The sequence below is a fragment of the Microtus oregoni genome, unplaced genomic scaffold (genome assembly GCF_018167655.1).
Source record: "Microtus oregoni isolate MIOR12 unplaced genomic scaffold, Mior012 000031F_ref0000149, whole genome shotgun sequence".
NCBI classification, from domain to species: domain Eukaryota; kingdom Metazoa; phylum Chordata; class Mammalia; order Rodentia; family Cricetidae; genus Microtus; species Microtus oregoni.
Window position 1 is genome coordinate 20,177,645 of NW_024543090.1, and position 21,181 is coordinate 20,198,825.

The 21,181-nt window shown below is 49.2% G+C and overlaps 1 protein-coding gene across 1 annotated transcript; it reads left to right on the top strand.

The window, feature by feature from the left end:
- The first annotated feature begins 289 nt into the window (after positions 1 to 289).
- Positions 290 to 20,110, top strand: Ivd (isovaleryl-CoA dehydrogenase). Its single transcript, XM_041679089.1, has 12 exons — positions 290 to 472; positions 6,038 to 6,127; positions 6,333 to 6,384; positions 11,540 to 11,709; positions 12,633 to 12,726; positions 12,872 to 13,008; positions 14,440 to 14,536; positions 16,036 to 16,129; positions 16,661 to 16,742; positions 17,137 to 17,241; positions 17,353 to 17,425; positions 19,241 to 20,110. The coding sequence occupies exons 1-12, from the start codon at positions 332 to 334 to the stop codon at positions 19,372 to 19,374; spliced, it is 1,269 nt and encodes a 422-aa protein (XP_041535023.1). The 5' UTR covers positions 290 to 331; the 3' UTR covers positions 19,375 to 20,110.
- The last annotated feature ends 1,071 nt before the right edge of the window (positions 20,111 to 21,181 follow it).

Here is a 21,181-nt window from a genome sequence, read left to right on the forward strand (position 1 = left end):
GTAGTCTTCTGCGGTTAAAGGTTACAATCTCAGCACGAGATACTATATTGTGGGCTCTTCTATCCCAGGAAAGAGACTTAGGAAAGAAAGTACCGCAGGCGGCAACCACCGGAGGCAGGGAAGGCTACCGCCTCACGACTGATTGGCTTGCGTGACTGCAAGAGCAGCAAAGCCTTCGGCTGGTCTCCGCGTGTGATTGGCTTCTGAAGCCCCACCCCCTCTCCAATTGGACAGAGTTGTGAGACTAGCCCCACCCCCTCTCCAATTGGACAGAGTTGTGAGACTAGATTGGTGGAGCTAATGCAGCCGAAGCTCCCGGTGCAAGGCAGAGATGGCGACTGCAGTCAGGCTGCTGGGGCGACGGGTGTCCAGTTGGAGACTGCGACCATCGCCCCTCGCTGTCCCGCAGCGGGCTCACTCGATGCTACCTGTGGACGATGCTATCAACGGGTTAAACGAGGAGCAGAAGCAGGTAGGGAGGCCGGCCCAAAGGCCTCGTGGCCCGTGTCCCATTCCACAAGTAACTTGTGCCTGCCGGGCCTTGGAAGCGTCACTAGTAAGCCAGGGAAAGGGACTGTTCCCTTCCTCCTCTTAGCTAATGCCCAAGCCTCTGACTCATCATTATCTCTAGTGAGGGAGTATTTGCAACAGACAGCAACGCAGAGCTGCTAGAAGGAAATAGAAGAGTAAAAGAACCAAAGCTCCCGGGAGACTGGTGGTATTTGGGTGGGAGGATTGGTTGGCCCTGCCCCTAGTGGCAATCAGGCGTCGACTCAGACTCCAGCCAATACTCTGCGTGTATCGGTCGCCTTCCCTCTAGACTCTGCCTTTGTAGACCAGGCTGGCCTTGAACTCCAGTGTGTCTGATTGCTTCTGCCTCCAGAGTGAGGGGTTTAAAGGCATGGGCCACCACACCAGGCTTTACATTGTGGTTCTCAGTTGAAGGTTGAGATTATGGTTGATCCATAACCAACAAGGCATTGGTTGTTTTTTTCAGTGGGAGACTTAAGGAATTCTGAAGTGCACCCTTTGTTTGCTTCCTTCCCTTCCTCAAGGCCTAGAGCACAAGGCTGAAGAAGACCTTGAAGGATGTGTTCACAGATTGCCTGTCCACCCTTATTGCTGGATTTAAGGCTCTAAATAAAACCCTAGTAAATACGTCCTGGGATGTCTCGGGTCCCAGCAATGTATGTATTAAGCAATTGCTATAGATTGCCTAAGAAAAGTCCTATGGAGTGATTGTTTAGCACACAATTGCTTCTTGAGTCAGATGTGTACAAGGGCGAGTGTTGCTATGAATGTCAGCCTAGGTGGAGGAAGAGTCTGGAAACCCCAGGCCAGAAGACTGTCATAACCTGGATACTAAGGTCCCAGCTTGTCGTTCCACTAGCTTGTCTTCGTGTTGGCTGGTTCCCAACCTGTTGTGTTCTCTGTGTCCTAGAGAACAATGGTTGCATTCAGATCTTTGGGGCAAACATACTTTGAGGATGTAACTTTCCCACAGTCGTGTTTTATTGTTATTTTATTGATTGATTTATTTACATGCCAATCCAAGTTCTCCCTCCCTCCTCTTCTCCCACTCCCCCCCCTCAGAGAGGGTAAGACTTCCCCTGGGAAGTCAACTAAGTTCGTCCCATCACCTCCTTGAGACGAGACCAAGGCCCTTTCTCCTCTCCCCCCTCACCCCCGTGCCGAGGCTGAGCAAGACATCTCTCCATAGAGAATGGGTCCACAAAATCAATCCTGGTGCCACTGCCAGTGTCCCCACACACTGTCCAAGCCACACCATTGTCAGCTGTTTTCAGGGGACCTAGTTTGGTCCTATGCAGGTGCCCCAATTGTCAGTCCAGAATTAGTGTCCTCCCACTAGCTCGGGCCAGCTGAATCTGTGGGTTTCCCTACCACAGTCCTGTTCCTAAGCATCTGGAACGTTAATGTTCATATGGAATATCATTTTTGTCTCTATACCATCCTACAGCAATAAAGGAATTGGGTATTTGCTGGTGAACTCATTTACCTTTTTAACTAATTTGTGTATTTACTTACTCTATGTGTATAAGTGTTTCTGCCAGAATGTATGTATGTGTCTCACACGCCCACCTGGTGCTAGCAGAGGTTAGAAAATGGTATCCTATCCCCTGGAATTGGAGTGCTTGGAATCGAACCTAGGTCATCTGCAAAGGCGGGAAGTCTTTGGTAGGATTATCATTGTTGCAATAAAACACCATTACCAAAAGCAACTTAGAAAGGAACAGGTTTATTTTATTTGGCTTATACTTCTACATCTTAGTCCATCCTTGAAGGAAGTCAGGACAGCAATTCAAACAGGGCAGGAACTGAGAGGGAGGAACCGATGTGGAGGCCATGGAGGGATGCTCACGCTTACTGACTTGCTCCTCATGGCTTGCTCGGCTGGCCTGCTTTCTTATAGACCCCAGAACCAACTGCCCAAGGATGGCCACACTGTGATCTCCCCCATCAATTACTAGTTAAGAAAATGCTTTTTTTTAAGATTTGCATATTTATTATGAATACAGTGTTCTGTCTGCATGTATGCCCGCAGGCCAGAAGAGGGTGCGAGATCTCATTACAGATGGCTGTGAGCCACTATGTGGTTGCTGGGAATTGAACTCAGGACCTTTAGAAGGGCAGGCAGTGCTCTTAACCTCTGAGCCATCTCTTCAGCCCATCTACAGCCAATCTTATGGAGGCATTTCCTCAACTAAGGCTCCCTCCTCTCTGATGACCCTAGCTTGTGTCAAAATGATGTAACAGTAGCCAGCACAAGTGACCTGTGGTCAGTTTGACACAAACACATCCCTGGGTGACTCTTACACATGGTCACGTTCAGCTGCCAGCACAAGGTACAACCTTGGTCGCCTCTGCACCTCAGTGTCTGTGTGCTGCCTCTGAGGAAACACCTCCGTGATGCTGGGCTCTTCTCACACAACACTGGTTCCTCAGCTCCAGCATCGATTGTCCTAGCAAAGCAAAGGCTTCACTGTAGTGGTGCTGACAGCTTGTTAATCCCAGCCGACTCTTCAGCCCCAGCTCACCAGAACCACAGATTCTTAACCCGAAATATGCAACAGCCCCAGTAAAGTCTTTAGTGACTCTCAAACTTCCCTGTGGAACTTCACAAGCCAGGCCTCCATCCTCATCCTCGGCATTTCTCTCAACTCTCTTATCTCTCAGACTCCTACAACAGTTCACCCAGCTTTGAACAGTCCGTGACTCTTCTGGCTCAAGGTCACAAAGACCTCCCATGATCCTCCCCAAAACGACATAGTCAGGTCTGCCACAGACACTGTCCTGGTACCAACTTCTGTCCTAGTTAGGGGTACCATTGCTTCAATAAAACACGTGACCGGGGCTGGAGAGATGGCTCAGAGGTTAAGAGCATTGTCTTCTCTTCCAAAGGTCCTGAGTTCAATTCCCAGCAACCACATAGTGGCTCACAACCATCTGTGATGGGGTCTGGTGCCCTCTTCTGGCCTGCAGGCATACAGACAGAATATTGTATACATAATAAATAAATAAATATTAAAACAACAACAACAACAAAAAACCCACCGTGACCGAAAGCAGCACGAGGAGGAAAGGGTTAAATTGTCTTCTACTTCCACACCTTAGTCCATCACTGAAGGAAGTCAGGATAGGAACTCAAACAGGGCAGCAACCTGGAGGCAGGAGCTGATGCAGAGGTCATGGGGGGGCGGCGGGGGCTGCTAACTGGTTTGCTCCTCCTGGCTTGCGCAGCCTTTCCCATAGAGCCCAGACCCACCCCTCACCCTCCGGTGACCCCACCCACAATAGACTTGATCGTCCCCCATGGATCACTAATTAAGAAAATGCCCTACAAGCTTATCTACAGCTGGATCATGTGGAGGCTTTTTCTCAATGGAAGCGCCCTCCTTTCCAACAACCCTAGCTTGTATTAAGTTGATTTTTTTAAAAAGAAAAAAGAAAAAAATACAACTAGCCAGCACATGCTCTTAACCACTGACCGGTCGTCTCGCCCCGCACTTGCCTTTCTAAATCAGTGTTGTTGCAGTGCACTGGCCTGACTCTGAGTACTATAAAGAGGATTGCCTTTGTTTGTAGTTGATATTTTATACTGTTCCTTGTTTTGAGACAGGATGTTGCTAAGTGGCTAAGCTGGCCTAGAGATTTTAGTATCTTCCTGCCCAGCTTCCTGAGTGCTAGGATTATAGATAGGCATGCACCCCCAAAAAACATACACCACTTGTGTGTATTCGTTGTACATAGCGTTAGGTTGCATAAGGACATTTCCATGGACTTTGAACATATTCTATCCTATAATTCTCTCTCTCTCTCTCTCTCTCTCTCTCTCTCTCTCTCTCTGAGACTGTCTCACTATATAGACCAACCTAGCTGGACTCAGAGATCCGCCTACTTCCATCCACTATAACAAGCCTTTTTATTTTATTTTTTGAAGATTTTTTTTTAGCTGTATTATTATTGTGTGTATATGTGGCAGTAATAGGACAGCTTTTTAGAGCTTGTTCTCTCCTTCCGCCTCTCCATGGGTTCAGGGGGCACTAAACACAGGCCTTCAGGCTCACAGGGTGCACATTTAACCTGCTGAGCCATCTCTCCAGCCTGCGATGTTCTGTTCTTCTATAGTAGTTTGGCAAGGCCTGGATGACATGGCAAACTCTGGCTTCAGATGGGGAGAAGTTAAATATTAAGTAAGTTTTGCTCTTGTAGCCAAATGAAAGGTGGAGGTGGGGCAGAGAAATGGAGACTGTGGTTACGAGCGGTGCTGAACCAGAGCTCTAGCTGGGGGCAGGAGGCTGTGTCACTTAGAGGCTGCGTGAAGTGCTTGGGTCTGTGATTCTCCCATAGCCCTGGTCTCATTGCATCAAAGTAGGCCAGCAAGATGGCCCAGTGGTCAAGGGCGCTTGCCACTAAATCTGCTGACCTGAGTTTGAGTCTCAGGACCCACGTGGTAGCAAGAAAGAACTGACCCCAAAAGTCGTCCCCTGATCCAGACATGCACCGTGGTACTCCGCCATACACACACAAAACAAATAAATATGATTTTAAAAACAAAGAACAGAAGGAGCCCCTGGCTGTATGATTGGCAGAGAGCCGCTTTGGAGACCTCGGGCTTCACACCTTGGTCCCTGGTGCTCAGGGCTAGGGCTGTAGTTTTCCCAGCAGGGCAGTGTCTCATCTCATTGAGTAATCTCGTTCAGCCACAGTCTCAAGGATGGTGGAGAGACTGGCAAGTGTCAGGACAGCGTGGGAGTGTCTGGAGTGCCAGGAATGGGTAATGGGAAGGTATGGGGAAGGCTGGACGGCCAGTGGAGGACAGGATGTACGGACTGGCTTCGAGGTTTGTGTGTTACTCTGAGTAGTACAGCAGGAAGGCACGGAATAATATTAGACTGTGCCCTCCCGCATTGATCACTAATTAAGAAAATGCCCAAGCCAGGCAGTGATGGCACACACCTTTAATCCCAGCACTCGGGAGGCAGAGATAGGTAGATCTCTGAGTTTGAGGCCAGCCTGATCTACAGAGCGAGTTCCAAAAAAAGCTCCAAAGCTACACAGAGGAACCTTGTTTTGAAAAAACAAAAAAGAAAAAAGAAAATGCAAAATGCTCTATAAGCTTGTCTACAGTGGGATCTGATAGAGGCGTTTCTCAGTTAAAGCTCCCTCCTTTCTTTTTTTTTTCTTTTTGTTTTGTTTTGTTTTTTTCGAGACAGGGTTTCTCTGTAGCTTTGGTGCCTGTCCTGGAACCAACTCTTGTAGACCAGGCTGGCCTCAAACTCACAGAGATCCACCTGCCTCTGCATCCCAAGTGCTGGGATTAAATGTGTGCGCCACCACTGCCCAGTGAAGCTCCCTCCTTTCTGATGCTTCTGAAGAAGCATAATTCAGTGGGACCCCTAAGCCTTGACCTGACACTACATGGTGAGGGTGCCTGTGGCCTTCAGCCACAGGGACATTACTCTCAGTGGCAATCACGTCTTGGTTTCAATAGCCTCTGTCTAACTTTCTTCTCTAGCTTCGTCAGACTATATCTAAGTTCGTGCATGAGAACCTGGCCCCCAAAGCCCAAGAGATTGATCAGAGCAACGAGTTCAAGAACCTGAGAGTGAGTTGCGAGGCTGAGGGTGGGAGTGGCAGCTTCTGGAGCAGTGCTGTGTTGCACTGGTGCCCAGAAAGGTGCACCCCATCTCCTGCTGACGGAGGCCTGCCTAAGTGTATAGTTCCTTTCTTTGAATGACTTGATCTTGTTGTCCGGGCCACCTATGGCTAACTGCCGCCTTGAAACTCGCCTCACTCTGTTCTCTTGATAGGAGTTCTGGAAGCAGCTGGGGAGCCTGGGAGTACTGGGCATCACAGCCCCTGGTGAGTATGGCTTCTCTTCCTACCGAGACTCTCTCTTTTGCTAAAACAGACGCAAAGGGAAGTGGGTATGGTGGCACATTTCTGTACTCCCAACATTCAGGGGCCTGAAACAGAAGGGCGCTTCTGAGTTCAAGGTCAGCCTGTGCTATGCAGTAAGTTCCAGACCAGCCTAGGCTACAGACTGAGACCCTGATTCAGAAAAACAAAAACAAGGGGCTGGAAAGAAGGCTCAAGCTAGGAGCATTTGCTATGTAAACATGAGGACCAGAGCTCAGAGCACAGCACTCTATAAAAGCCGGGCCTGTCCCACCATTGCCTGGAATCCCAGAAGGGACTGGAGGCTTGCTGGGGCTTGTTTGGGCTCACATGCTGCTATCCTAGCCAAAAAACATGAGTTATAGGTTCAGTGAGAGATCCTACCTCAAAAGGAACAACATAAGCCAGGCATGATTGTTGACAGAGGTTTCTGTCCCACCCAGTCCCACAGGCGTTCAGTCCCAAAGAAACACACAGAGGCCTACATTAATTATAAACTAGTTGAGCTATTAGCTCAGGATTCTTATTAACTCTTTTTTTTTCTTTAATTTGGTTTTTCAAGACAGGGTTTCTTTTTTTTTTTTTTTTTTTTTTTTTTTGGTTTTTCGAGACAGGGTTTCTCTGTAGCTTTGGAGCCTGTCCTGGAACTAGCTCTGTAGACCAGGCTGGCTTTGAACTCACAGACATCTGCCTGTCTCTGCCTCCCAGGTGCTGGGATTAAAGGTATGTGCTCTTATTACTCTTATAACTTATATTAACATAACTCTTGTCTGTGTCAGCCATGTGGCTTGGTACCATTTATCAGTGAGGCGTTCTCATCTTGCGTCCTTTGAGTCTGGGTAACGACTGCAGACTGAGCCTTTCCTTTTCCCAGAATTCTCCTGTTCTGGTCGCTCCGCCTATATTTCCTGCCTGACTACTGGCCAGTCAGCGTTTTATTAAAGCAATACAAGTGACAAATCTTTATAAGGTAGAAGACTATTGTCCCACAGCACATGGTGGCACACGCCTTTAATCCCACCAGAGGCAGGCAGATCTCTGAATTCGAGGCCAGCCTAATCTACAAAGCAAGTTCCAGGACAGCTGGACAAGGTAGAGAGTGATAGAAGAGGATGCCCGATATCTTCCTCTAGCCTCCCGCGTGTCCACAGGAGTGTGTGTGCACTCACATACACATGTGCACATGCATCATACATACGTACGTATACATAGGTCCACTCATACGCACACGCGGAAATCAACAACCAAACAGAAAGAGAAGGGAGAGATCGTTCCCAAAGGACTTCCTCATCCTTGAACCTGAAGCAGTGCCCGTTGACATCATCCTTAGGGATGGCAAAAAGGCAGGATCTCTCAGACCCTTGACCCGGTATTTTAATTCCATGCTGAAGATTTAATGAGAGCCTTGCATCCTATGGAATCTGCATGCTCTACAGATGCCTCCAGGTGATTTGGGGGAGTGTAGAATAACTGTCCTAGTGGATCAGTTCCCTCGGGGACCCCTGAGCTCTGTCTCACTAATGGCCTGTACGTGCGAATCTTTAGGAAAAGTACTCTGCTCACGGCCTGTCCACCAAGCTCATTTGGGGTCAGAAATGGGACTAAGAGGGATGTCTGGGTCCTCAGGTAAGGTGGTCCCATGATAATCTTGAGTTTTAGTAGGCTCTTGGGCCTGCCCAGTATCCCCTGTGTGTGTTACAACTTGTTTGGGGTAAAAAGGCAGGACGTTGGTATATTATGGTTCTGTGTTGCCTTCCAGAAAAAGACTCTGCCTGGGTTGCCATGACAGTAAATGCCTGAGCTGTTGGCCTCCTCATTCAGCCACGCTCCTGGCCATGAGGGCAATACAAAAGAACTGGTTCTCTCTCTCTCTTTCTCTCTCTGACTCTTGTTTGTTTGGTTTGGGTTTTTTTGTTTTGTTTTTGTTTTAATCAAAACAGGGTTTCTCATGTAGCCCCAGCTGTCCTGGAACTGTCTCTGCAGACCAGGCTGACCTTGAACTCAGAGATCCACTGGCCTTTGCTTCCTGGGTGCTGGGATTGGAGGTGTGAGCTACCACTGCCCAGCAGAGCAACTGTCTAATCCCATATTTGGAAGGCTAAGGCAGGAAGACTGGAAATCCAGAGCCAACCTGGGCTACAGAGCTAAGATCCTCACTCGAAAAGGGTATGTGGGGTGTAGCTGGAGTGATGGCTCAGTGGTGAAGAGCACTGGTTGCTCTTGCAAAGGACCCGCCTCTGGTTCCCAGTACCCAAATGGTGCCTCACATCCATCCATTGACTCTGGTCGCAGGAGCTCTGTCAACCAAGGGCACCAGGCATCATATGGTATACAGACAGACAGACAGACAAACACCCGTGTGCATAAAATAAATAAATGTAAAAATGTTTAAGGGGAATAAAGCTAATATTTGTACAAATATTTGTATAAATACTACTATTTGTACAAAGCATATACTATTCACATAAAGAGTAGTGGAGGATTTAGAGGATATGGGCAGGTATGCATAAATGATATTGCCGTTTTCTTTATGTAAGAGATGTGACTGGATTTGGTATCAGAGACAGGTGTTGGTTTGACAGGTGTCTGTATATTTCACCTTATGTCCTCCTGGGGTTTGAGTGGACCCTGGAAACTTACTCTGGTGATACAATGAAACTGTTTCAATTAAACCATGTCAATGTGAGCGAGTTTCACATTGACATAGGGAAGGAAGGGCCTTTTGGGAACCCCCTAGCAAGATTCTCTTTGTGCTTTGAGGGTTTATGATCCAGCCCAACATAACATGCTTCTGAATGAGAATGTATTTAATAAAACAAAGAAGGAATTTAAAATCAAGGGGCTGAAGCCAGGCTGTGTGATTAAACTCCTGTAAACCCCAGCACTTGAGAGACTGAGGTAGGAAGGTTGGAGGTTCAAGGCCACCCTGAGGTGTATGAGACCCTGAGGAAGAAGCTGAGGATACAGCTCAGTTGTTAGAATGCCTGTCCCCAACATGACAGAGATGAATGGTGCCTATAATCCCAACACTCAGAGGCAAGGCAGAAGAGCAAGAAGAGCAGAAATTTGAGAACAAAGGTAGAAAGAAGAAAAGGAAAGAAATGAAGCGGAAGAAATCTGGGGCAGGGGAGTAGCTTATTGGCAAGAGTGTATATACTTTGCATGAAGTCCTAAGTTTGACCCCCAGTACCACACTTAAAAAATAAGAAATCAAGCCGGATGGTTGTGGCCCATGCCTTTAATCCCAACAGTCTGGAGCCAGAGGGAGATGGCTGGATCTCTATGAGTTTGAGGCCAGCCTGGTCTACAGAGCGAGTCCCAGGACAGCTAAGATTGGTACACAGAGAAACCCTGTCTCAGAAAATAAAAACAAAAACAAAACAAAAAAAAAAAAAACAACTCAGATAAAGTCCTTTCAAGTGGGAACTTCGAAAAGAAAGCCAGGGCTATTGTTTGTGCTGGGGATTGAACCTAAGGCCTTGCACATGCCAGACACGAGCCCTAACATTGAGCTATTTCTCCACCTCTTTTCCTATTGTTTTATCTTGAGTCTGGGTCTCACCAAGTTTCCCTAGCTGGCCTTGAACTCCCTCCGTAGACAGGTAAGACTTGAATGTGTTCTTCCTGGCTCTCAGGTGGCTGAGACATAGGCCTACACCAGCAGGCCCCAGCTGAAGGATAAGTTTTGAAGGCCAGACAGGAGTTCTGTTTCCTACTTTACTTCCTGGAGTTGCGGTTGGCAGCTTCGCTCCCCTGAGCATTGTGCGGCCTGAGAGCTCAAACGAGCGTGTTTATGGAACCAGGGGACCTAGACACTTGGATTTTTGGGGGACAGCTTTCAAGGAGTACGTGCTTTCTTTCTCTTTTCCATTTTCTGTTCTTTTCCTTTCCCTCCTAATTTTTTGAGATCGGGCCTCAGATAGCCCAGGCCAGCACTGAGTTTGCTACGTAGCCAAAGACAGCATTGAACTCATGATCTTTCCACCTCCACCTTCCAAGTCTGGGGTTACAGGTGTGTGCTACTGTGCCCGTTCTGAAAACCTCTTTAAAAAAAATTTTTTTTGGATATATCTCTGTGTGTGTGTGCGTACCTGTGTGCACACCTGTTGAGTATGCTACATAGATATGTATCAGCCCCACTTTGTTCCCAAAGCTATGCTTTAAACTCTCACCTCTGGGCCAGAGAGATGGCTCGGTGGTTAAGAGCATCCCCTATCTTCCAGATACCAGGTTCAGCCCTTGGTATCCACACTGTGTGGAGCACAGCTACCTATAACTCTAGCTCAGGGCAGTGGTTCTCAACCTTCCTATGTAACCCCCAACTATAAAGTTATTGCTACTTCATAACTGTAATTTCGCCACCGTTGTGAATGGTGATGTAAATATTTTTGGAGGTAGGTTTCCCAGAGGGATTGAGAGTCACCACTCTAGGGGCTCTTCTGTTATTGGGGGACACCCGTACACGTGTGGCATTAAACACATGATAGGTAAGGAAAAACACTAATAAATCTTTTTTTAAATCTCACCTTCTTGAGGCCTCTGCACATACCCAGTCTGTAACTGGTTCTGGTGCTCTGAGCACGGCCCCCTTCCCGCCCACCCCCTTCGTGTTTCTTTGCCTTCTTTCTTCCTGCATCCATCTGCTTCCGCCTTCTGTAGCTTCTGGAGGAGTGGGTGCTCAGGTTTTTGCTTGTCCTTACTGAAGATGTCTGGGATAAAGCCAGAGTCAGCCGTGATAGTCTCTGAAGTGCAGTTCCTCGCCAGCGTCAAGCAAATCAAGGAGTATGTCCTCCTGAGCAGAGCCTCTGGCAACAGCCTGCCAGCCTCGCTAGGGGAACCTGGAATAGCTACCAGGGTGTTTCTTTTCTACCAATTAATAAAAGATTCCTGCCGGGCGGTACAGGTGCACGCCTCTAATCCCAGCACTTGGGAGGCAGAGGCAGGCGGATCTCTGTGAGTTCGAGGCCAGCCTGGTCTATAGAGTGAGTTCCAGGACTGGCTCCATAGCTACTGGGAAACCCTGTATCTCAAAACCAAACAATTAAAACATAAAAGACTCCTGTCATTGTTCCGGTGTAACCTGGTTGCCTTTCTGCTTTCCACACTGCCCCACTCCCAGTTCAGTATGGCGGCTCTGGCCTGGGCTACCTAGAACATGTGTTGGTGATGGAAGAGATATCCCGAGCTTCTGGAGCAATAGGGCTCAGCTACGGTGCCCACTCCAACCTCTGCGTCAACCAGATTGTTCGTAATGGGAATGAGGCACAGAAAGAGAAATACCTTCCCAAGGTGAGGAGACGGGAATGAAGGAATCCTCACGGACTCGGCACTACCACTGTATGACATGCCCTCCCCTTGGTGGGGATAAGCAGATTCTCATTCTCGTCTTGTTCCCACAAACTAAACAGAATTAGGAGAGTGACTGAGATTGAATTGAAATACTTAAATCAAAAAATCTAACCGTGTGGTGGTGGCGCACACCTTTGATCCCAGCACTTAGGCAGCAGAGACCGGGGAATCTCTGAGTTCAAGGCTAGCTTGGTCTATAGAGCAAGGTCTAGGACGACCAGAGCTACACAGAGAAACCCTGTCTCAAAAACAAAAAAAAGAAAAAAAATGGGGGTGGGGCATTCAGTCAGAGCTGTGGTGAGGTGTAGAGTTTCAGCTGCTTGGGAATCAGAAGAAGGAAGATCATGAGTCCCAGCTTGGGTGATTTGGCAAGGCCATGTCTCAAGGCAAATAAGAGTGGGTAAAAAGTGCCTGCCTGCCACCAAGCTTGATAACCTGACTTTGATACGCATAGTGGAGAAAGCACCAACTTTCTTCCGCAAATTGTCCTTTGATATGAGTGTGCGCGCGCACATACACACACACACACACACACACACACACACACAGTGGCCTTTGTGCATACATAAACACAGAGAGCAAATAAATAAAAATATAATTTTTAAAAGTCTAAAGACTGGGGGCTGAGGGGAGGGCTCAGTGGTAAATCCCATGCTTAGCATGCCTGAGACCCTGGAGCCAATCCCCACTGCTGCCAAAAGTGGTGGATGTGGAAGGGAAGAAAAAGAGGCCTTCCAGATAGCTACTCCACCTTGCTCTGCAGGGAGTTTGCAGGGTGGAATATGGGCAGGAAGAGCAGTCCTGGGAGCTGCTGCAGGGGGCTTCCAAGGTCCTAACAAGGCGGGTCTTGGTTTTCCTTGTAGCTGATCAGCGGTGACTTCATCGGAGCCCTGGCCATGAGTGAGCCCAATGCTGGCTCTGATGTCGTCTCCATGAAGCTTAAAGCGGAAAAGAAAGGTGAGGCCATTTACCACAAGGCAGGTGGGGGTCTCTGCTGGGTTCCCAGTACGGCTTCTCAGCAAGGCGGCAGCAGTTACCGGACTGGTTGGCTGAAGCAGGACAGGAGACTTCAGCCAACAGCCAGCAGCCTGCTGTCCCTTAGGCGATCACTACGTTCTGAATGGCAACAAGTTCTGGATCACCAATGGCCCTGACGCCGATGTCCTCGTTGTCTACGCCAAGACAGATCTGTCTGCCGTACCAGCTTCTCGGGGCATCACAGCCTTCATTGTGGAGAAGGTGAGCATGGGATCAGAGAGACTTTCCAGCCGATTGAGATTCAATCAGTGTTCAGTGTTCTGTGCTCTGCTCCCAGGAGGGAGCCGGTAGCAGAAGCTGAGGAAGGTGGCCCAGAAGTCAAGTCTGGTGCTGATCCAGTTGCTCAGAAGTAGAGCATCTGCTTAGCACGCAAGACCCTGGGTTCAGTTTTCAACACTACAGAAAAAAAAGAAAAAGAAAAAAGAGATCCAGAGAGGCTGGGTCAAGTCTGAAGGCAGAAAAGCTGTCTGTCTACAGAGTCAAGGAAGAAGAAAAAGAAGCTATGGGATTTTCTTACTGGGCTGAGTAGGAGCTGTGGGGGAGACTGAGGCATGGGCGGGAATGCAAATGCCGATTTGGACGCTGTCCCTCCAATAGTATGGACAAGGACAGGATACATCAGGAGTTAGATTAGAACTCAAGAGTTCCATTTTGGTTCTGCTTTAGTTTTAAACAAACCAGGAGCTGTACAAGGTGATGTGTATTTGTAATATGAGCGGCGCTTGACGGGCAGAGGCAAGTCTGAGGTTAGCCTGATCCTTGTAATAAGGTCCAGGACTGTATAGCTTGACTGTCCCAAGAAAATAAAAGCAGGAGACAGCAAAGTTTTCTGTATAGAGAAAAGAAAACCAGGGTCATATTTTGTTGTTGCTTTATTGTTTTTTTTAAGATGGAATCTCTTTGTGTAGCCCTGTCAAGCCTAGAACTCACTGTATAGAGCAAGCTTCCCTTGAACTCATAGAGATCCGTCTGCCCTAGCCTCCCAAGTGCTGGGATTAAAGGCGTGCGCCCCAGCCTGGAAAAAGTTGGAGATATATAAGTTAAGGGAGCAGGTGTTGGCTTCACACCTTCTGCCTACTGTAGGTGAAGAAAGAGGACAGGTGCCACTGAGGCTTGGGGACCTAGCTGCAGGGGAATGGTAGTTAAGCAAGAGATTGGCAGGGCACCCCTTGAGGAGGAGGAGTTGCTGGCTGAGACAGGAACTGGAAAGGCCTGGGGGTAACGAAACAGCGTGTGCCTTCACTCCCCTGTCACCTGATGACACGTGCGTCCAAGTCACCCTGGTCACAGTGTGCTCGTGGGACAGGTGGCTAAGGAAAAGGGGACAGAGGAGTTGGCATGGGCTCTGAGAGTGTCTTCAGAGTCGTGCCCCTGGGAGAGTGAGGAGAGCTGGGGACTTGATGTTTTGCTGAGGAAGAACTGCTCCCCTGAGAACTTAGGAACAGCAGACTGGCGGCAGAGGTGTTGGGAAGAAAGTGGGTGGGACTTGAAGACTGGAGTTTTGCATCCAGAGAGAGAATTTGGGAGTAAGATGTGGGCAGGTATCCAAATCGGTAGGTAGAGTGAGTTTCCCCTTTACTAGGCCCCCTTGGGGCAAGTCTAACCAGGACCTCCTTTGGTTTTCCTGCGAAGGGTATGCCTGGTTTTAGTACCTCCAAGAAGCTCGACAAGCTGGGCATGAGGGGCTCCAACACCTGTGAGCTTGTTTTCGAAGACTGCAAAGTTCCTGGTAAGTGTCCCGATAATAAGGGAGTCTCCATCCTGGCTCCTCTCCAAGCTGGAGAAGCCCATCTCTGCATTACTGAGGTTCACCACCATTACGTGTTCCATGATCTGCAGCTAGGCTGTGGGCTTACAGCTGCTGGACAGCTGTCTGCCCTGGCCACAGCCCCTGCTGCTGCTTGCTTGCCTGCCCAGATGAAGGCTGGTGAAAGGGAAGGCTTACCATCACCGTTGATATCCTTCCATCTCTCTGTGCTAGGCCGGCTTCTTGTCTCCTTTGTAAATAACGCAACAGAAATGTGTTAAAGGAGGAAGAAGTTCTTTTGGCTCATGGTTTCAGGTGTCAAGCCTATGATCTGTTGGCTCCACAGTACTGCTGTTCCTGCAGTACTGTGAGCCAGAGCATAAAGGTAGAAGGGCCTGGGGAGAACGGCTTATCAGGATAAGTAGCAGAGATCAAAAAGAGGCCAGAGTCCCATTAGACTCTCAAAGGCACACACCCGGTGGCCCATTTTTCCTGGAGGCCTTGTGTTTGTCTCCATTGTCTCATTAATGCTATCAAATTAGGAATCCATCATCGGGTTAATCCATTGATTGGGCCTTCACGGTCCAGTCACGTCCCAAACCCCACCCCAGAACACTGCTGCACGGAGAACCCCGACTTCAGCACACCAGCTCGCAGGGGGCCATTTTGTGTCCAAACCACAACACTCTGAATTACACTCGGTAATGATGCTAAAAGCCCTTCTGAAATAAATTGACAGAAGCCAGACTCAATGAAGGAGAGGTAATTTGATTTTGCAGGAATATTTTATCCCCTGTGCCATAACTGTGAACGTGACACTATGTAGCTCTGTAAGAGAGTAGAGGGCATGGATCTGGTCATGAATAAGGACCGTTTCGTGTATCAGTGTGAACCTTCCAGAAACAGAATGCCATGTCCAGAAAGAGTCTCGAGGAAGAATCCATACAGACTCGCCTCTAAGAAAAGACAGAAAATGCATTCACCAGCCTTAAAGGTGGATTAAGTTGTCAAGTTTCTGTACCAAACGCTCTGCCCACATCTCCCGAGTCCTCACTAGGGGTAGCTGCCCATCGGCTTCTGTCACGACCACCCTAACTCTCGACCAAGTAGTTCTCATGGACATCGCAGAAAGGTGACCCTGAACCCGAGCACACGACCTCAGTCCGATGAGCCCTCTGATTTCTGCATGAATAGACATCAGGTGTAGAAAGAAGCGGAGAGGGGAGGGTGACTTCCAAACCAATCCTAGGGAGTCCAGGGTGAGGAAAGAAAGCCCTAACAACTTGGGGCTCTGTAGTGTTGTGGACGGTGCAGGGTCCCAAGAACCCCGCTTCTGACTGAAGTGACAAAAGCCATATTTTCCTCTCGCCGGAAACCCGAGTTGGAGGTCAAATAGTGTGCTTTTGTGCCTTGTGTAACATAGTACCTTGTGTAAAAGTGAAGAGGCTATGAACGGCCCTCTCTGGCGTTTATCCCGGCAGCTGCTAATATCCTGAGCCAAGAGAGTAAGGGGGTCTACGTATTGATGAGCGGGCTGGACCTGGAACGCCTGGTGCTGGCAGGTGGACCCCTTGGGTAAGTGTGAGGGGGCTGGGGACCTCCTGGGTAAGCTTCACCAGTGTGAGGCTTATTGGGGAAGCTAGTGCACCCCTGGATGAGTGTGAAACCCGGGGCAACCTGAGCTTGCCAGTCTTGTTAGGTTAGCAGCCTCCCCCTGATAAGGAAGTGAGGAACAAAGGAAGCTACTTTGTGGTTTATCCTCTGTCCTTGTGAATCTCCTCCTGTATTTAATTTCTTCACACAGAGGGAAATGTCACTATGTGACAGATGGCAGGTAAGGCCCGAGAGCAACTCTGCTTAGTCAGTGTGGTTGTGAAACAAGAAACGCAGACTCTGACACCTGCCTGCTGCTCCACCACACCCAACAGATCTCAGAGGGCCTGCCTGGGAGCTGGGCAGGCAATGCTGTTACTGAGACAGCAGGGAGTCTCTCTCGGGGACTTCAGTTCCTCCTCCTCCTCCTCCCACCTCAACCCTCAGGCCTAATCTTCTGACACCCTTTCACTCCGCTTGACATCACACCCCCATGCTGTCTTCCTCTGGCAGGATCATGCAGGCTGTCCTGGACCACACCATTCCCTATTTGCACGTAAGGGAAGCCTTTGGCCAGAAAATCGGCCAATTCCAGGTAAGGGAAATACTTTCTGAAGTGTCCTCTTTTGCTGGATTAAAGGAGAGGAGGAGATAGTGGTGCGGTTCAGGTTATTGTCTTCTAGCAATGAGCTTGAGTTCTTAGAATGCAGCCCCTTTCCCAGTCAGCCTGGCTTTGGAGGTCCATCACTTTGTCCTGCCCATTCCTATTGGAGACGGACGAACTCGACTCTGCAAGGCAGGAGGGTAAAGCTCCTGGAGTTTAGGGGAAAGGGAGCTGCATCTCTCATCCCGCCCGCCTGCCCAGGCGGCAACTCTCTCTGTGCCCCTGGCGCCTCATCCCTGGCCCATCAGCTTGTCCTTGCCCTTGACCTGCTTTTAGTCCTTAGAATGTCCCAGCGTGTTGACCCAGGGCCTCCCTTTGTACCCAGCTGATGCAGGGGAAGATGGCTGACATGTACACCCGCCTCATGGCATGTCGACAATATGTCTACAACGTTGCCAAGGCCTGTGATGAAGGCCACATCGTTGCCAAGGTGAGGGCTAGCTCTGGGGGAAGAAGAGGCGGATTGGTGGGTCATCTCCGGGGATGGGGACGGGGCCTGTGTGTTTGTCAGGACCCTGCTGAGCAAGGCCTCATCCCACAGGACTGTGCTGGTGTGATTCTGTATGCAGCCGAGTGTGCCACGCAGGTAGCCCTGGACGGCATTCAGTGTTTAGGTGAGTGGCCCTCCCTCTCCACTCCTCATTCGGCTTATGCTAGCCACAGTCATGCTGGCTCCTTAGGCTCTGTCTGCCTCCAGTGATGAGGAAAGGGAAGTTTTTGTAATGGCCATCAGTAAGTAAAGAGAGTGGGGCCCGGAGACACAGTTCAGTACTTAAGAACACTGGCTTCTCTTCCAGAGGACCCAGGTTCTATTCCCAGCACCCATCTGACAGCTCACAACCATCTGTAACTGCAGTTCTAGGGGGAACCAACATCCTTGTGTGGCCTCCGAGAGCGCCGGGCATGGATGTGGTGAGCAGACATGCTGGCAAAACATCCATATACATAAAATCAATTTTTTAAGAGGGGGAAAAAAACCCATAGGGTGGTGGTGGCACACGCCTTTACTGCCGGCACTCAGGAGTCAGAAGCCAATGGATCTTGAGTTCAAGGCCAGCGTGGTTTATGGGGTGAATTCCAGGACAGTCAAGGCTACACAGAGAAACCCTGTCTCAAAGAAAAACCCCAAAAATAAAAAGGGAAGAGGAAAATAAATGTCAGGGGGGAGGTTGGAGGCTCCAAGTGTTCCTTATCTTCCCTGCCTGGCCTAAGGTCAGCAGGAAATGGGGAGAGAGAGTCTCGGGGGGAGCAGCCTCGTTCATCGGTGGCTTAGGTTTGAATTCCATCTCTGCCACTGATTCTGCAGTTTTTTTTAAACGAGGTCTCAGGTGTGTGAGAATGTCCTGTAACTAAGGATGACCCGGAACTTCCAATCCTCCTGCCTCCACCTCCTGACAACTGGGATTATAGGCATTGGCCACTGCACCTGGTTTGTGTGTGGTGCTGGGGACTGAATCCAGAACTCTGGGCACACTAGGTGAACACTCTGCAGTCCACGGCCCAGGTTTTGCCCTGTCCATCTCTAGGTCCTCAGCATTCTGACCTTCTAGACCAGCTCTCCCATGCCTTCCTGGCCCCAACAAGCGTCCCTCATTGCCCCTGCTTCTCTTTAGACAGCCGTCCTCCAGAGCCTGTATATCCTGGGGTTCTTCTGCGTTCAACCAACGATCAAACATATTCAGAAAAGGCTGGGCATGGGAGTGCACACCTATAATCCCAGCACTTGGGAAACTGAAGCAGGAGGATTGCAAGAGACTGAGACCAACCTGGGCTACTTAGTAACTTCTTGGCCAACCTGGGCTCTAGCTCAGTGTAGCACACTCAGTAGCACACACCTGAGATCCCGGAACTCAGGAAGTTAGAGGTTAGAGGATCAGAAGTTCTAGGTCAGCTTTGGCTATTTTGTGAGTTGAGGGCCAGCCTAGGATAGGCACACCCTTTCGCAGAAGGAAGGAAGTTTGGTCCCCAGGACACACTTGGTTAAAGGAGAAAATTCACACACACACACACACACACACACACACACACACACGTCCTCCGACCTCTACATGTGTGCCAAGGCACATGGGCATGCACACACATACACACAAAATAAATAAGTGTAAGACAAAAGGAAAATTGTCCTGAGATGAACATAGACTTCTCTTGTCATGGTTCCCTAAACATTCCAATATAACAACTATTTAAATGGCACTTGTATCACATTAGATATATAAACAACCTAGAGATATGTAAAATATGAGCTGGGGTCATAACTCAGTGGTAGAGCATTTGCCTACACGGGGAGTGGAGGGTATTGGGAGAATGCACACAGGTTATATGCAAAGAAACCAATCCCTGAAGGTACTAGAGAATGACTCCTTGGCTCTATTTCTCTTGCTGCCTTCAATTCTGTCCTTTCTCTTCCACATGTTTGTTTCTCTTCACAGGTGGAAATGGCTACATTAATGACTTCCCCATGGGCCGCTTCCTTCGAGATGCCAAACTGTATGAGATCGGAGCTGGGACCAGTGAAGTGAGGCGGCTGGTCATTGGCAGAGCATTCAATGCCGACTTCCGCTAGCACCGCGGCCGATCGCCCCCAGTCCTAGCACTGAGGCCTTTCTTTAGAAGCAGAGGCATGCCCTCTCACGGTAGCACGCCACCCGCACGAGGTGGGGTTCTCCGGCCGTGCCAGCCCAGTCTGTCAGGAAAGCTTAAAATGGACCGCACAAAGGACTTGGGGTTTTCTGGGGCTCGTAGGGGGCTTCAGTGACTGTGCCCTTACTCTCCACTTCCGATGTTGATGTTCTCACCCTCTGGGATGGCACCTGGGATATGCAGGTGCCCTACTCCTGAGCTGGGACAAACCTCTGGCAGGGAGCCCTTTCCATGCAACTGTAGCGGGAGTGCTGCTGCTTCCAATTTTCTTAACGGTCTCTTTTCTTGAGGAAGAGGCAAAAACCTTGTCCTCGTTAGCTGTTTCCCTAAGGTCTAAACAGTTCCAGAACATCTATGTGACAGACCCATGGAAGACAGAGTCCTAGTCTAGCCATGACAGCATGAAAGATTATCTCTGGATGGCGTCCCTGGTGTGCCTGAATCTGACTGCATCACTCTGTCACGGGCCAGCGCTGGGACTGTTCGTGTGACCTTCTGCAGCCGACTGGGCAGCAGGCACAGGCCCTGTGGCCAGCCCGGGTTGCCTGGCTCAACTCCAGTCTCTGCCTGTGTACATTTCTCTAGACACCCTGTGGCTAATTTTGTTATGGCTGCACAGCGGCTGCTGCCATTTTGTATTAAACTTACTGCAAATCGAACCCTTCTGTGCCCAAAGCAGTGTCTGGAGGAGAAGCAAGCCACTTGTCTGTATCCCGAGTGTCTTTGCCAGGAGTCTGGAGTGGGAAGTCGCAGACCCGAATCTCCCAGCAACTTTTTCTTTTGTGGTGCTGAGGTTGAACCTGGAGTGTGTTAGGCAAGCTCTGTAGCACTGAGTCTGCTATCTCCTCCCTCCCCTTCCAACTTCTCCATGGTTTTATTTGGGGCTCCCTGTAGCCCAGACTGGCCTTGAACTAAGATCTTGAACTATAGATCTGCCCTTAACCTCAAGAGCTGGGATTACAGGCACGAGGCATATGCACCTCCCTGCGATTTCTCTTAAAGAAAGTGGGGCTGGAGAGATGGCTCAGTGGTTAAGAGCATTGCCTGCTCTTCCAAAGGTCCTGAGTTCAATTCCCGGCAACCACATGGTGGCTCACAACCATCTGTAATGAGATCTGGTGCCCTCTTCTGGCCTGCAGGCATACACACGGACAGAATATTGTATACATAATAAATAAATATTAAAAAAAAAAAAGTGGGGCTTTCCAGCATCAAAAGGCAGGAGAACCGTATTAAGTTTCTGGAGACCATCCTTGAGAGTTGTTTGGTTTTGAGACAGGATTTAGCCTGCCCCTGCCTCCTTAGTGCCAAGATTACAGGCATGAACACACCCGGCACATCTCTGAGTTTTGTTTTGTCTCAATATGTATCCGTGGCAGGTCTTAAACTCAGATCCTTCTGCCTCTGCCTCCCAAATTCTGGGATTAAAGGAATGTGCCACCACCATGCCCAGCCCAATCTCTGAGGGTGGTTTTGTTTTTATTTTGTTACTTACTATCCAGACAGCTTGATGTTTTCAAGGTCAGAATTGAAACAGATGGACTAGTAGTGAAAAAATGGAACATCCTGAACATCCCAACGTGGGGCTGATGCATATAGCCTCCTAGGTAGAGCACCTGAACATCCCAACCTGGGGCTGATACATATAGCATCCTAGGTAGGAACACCCGAACATCCCAACCTGGGGCTGGTGCATATAGCATCCTAGGTAGAGCACCTGAACATCCCAA

Coding starts and splice junctions, on each gene's coding strand:
- Ivd (XM_041679089.1), top strand. CDS start 332: ATGGCGACTGCAGTCAGGCTGCTGGGGCGACGGGTGTCCAGTTGGAGA. Junction 17,242..17,352: donor AAGGCCACATCGTTGCCAAG/GTGAGGGCTAGC, acceptor CTCATCCCACAG/GACTGTGCTGGTGTGATTCT. Junction 17,426..19,240: donor GGACGGCATTCAGTGTTTAG/GTGAGTGGCCCT, acceptor TTCTCTTCACAG/GTGGAAATGGCTACATTAAT.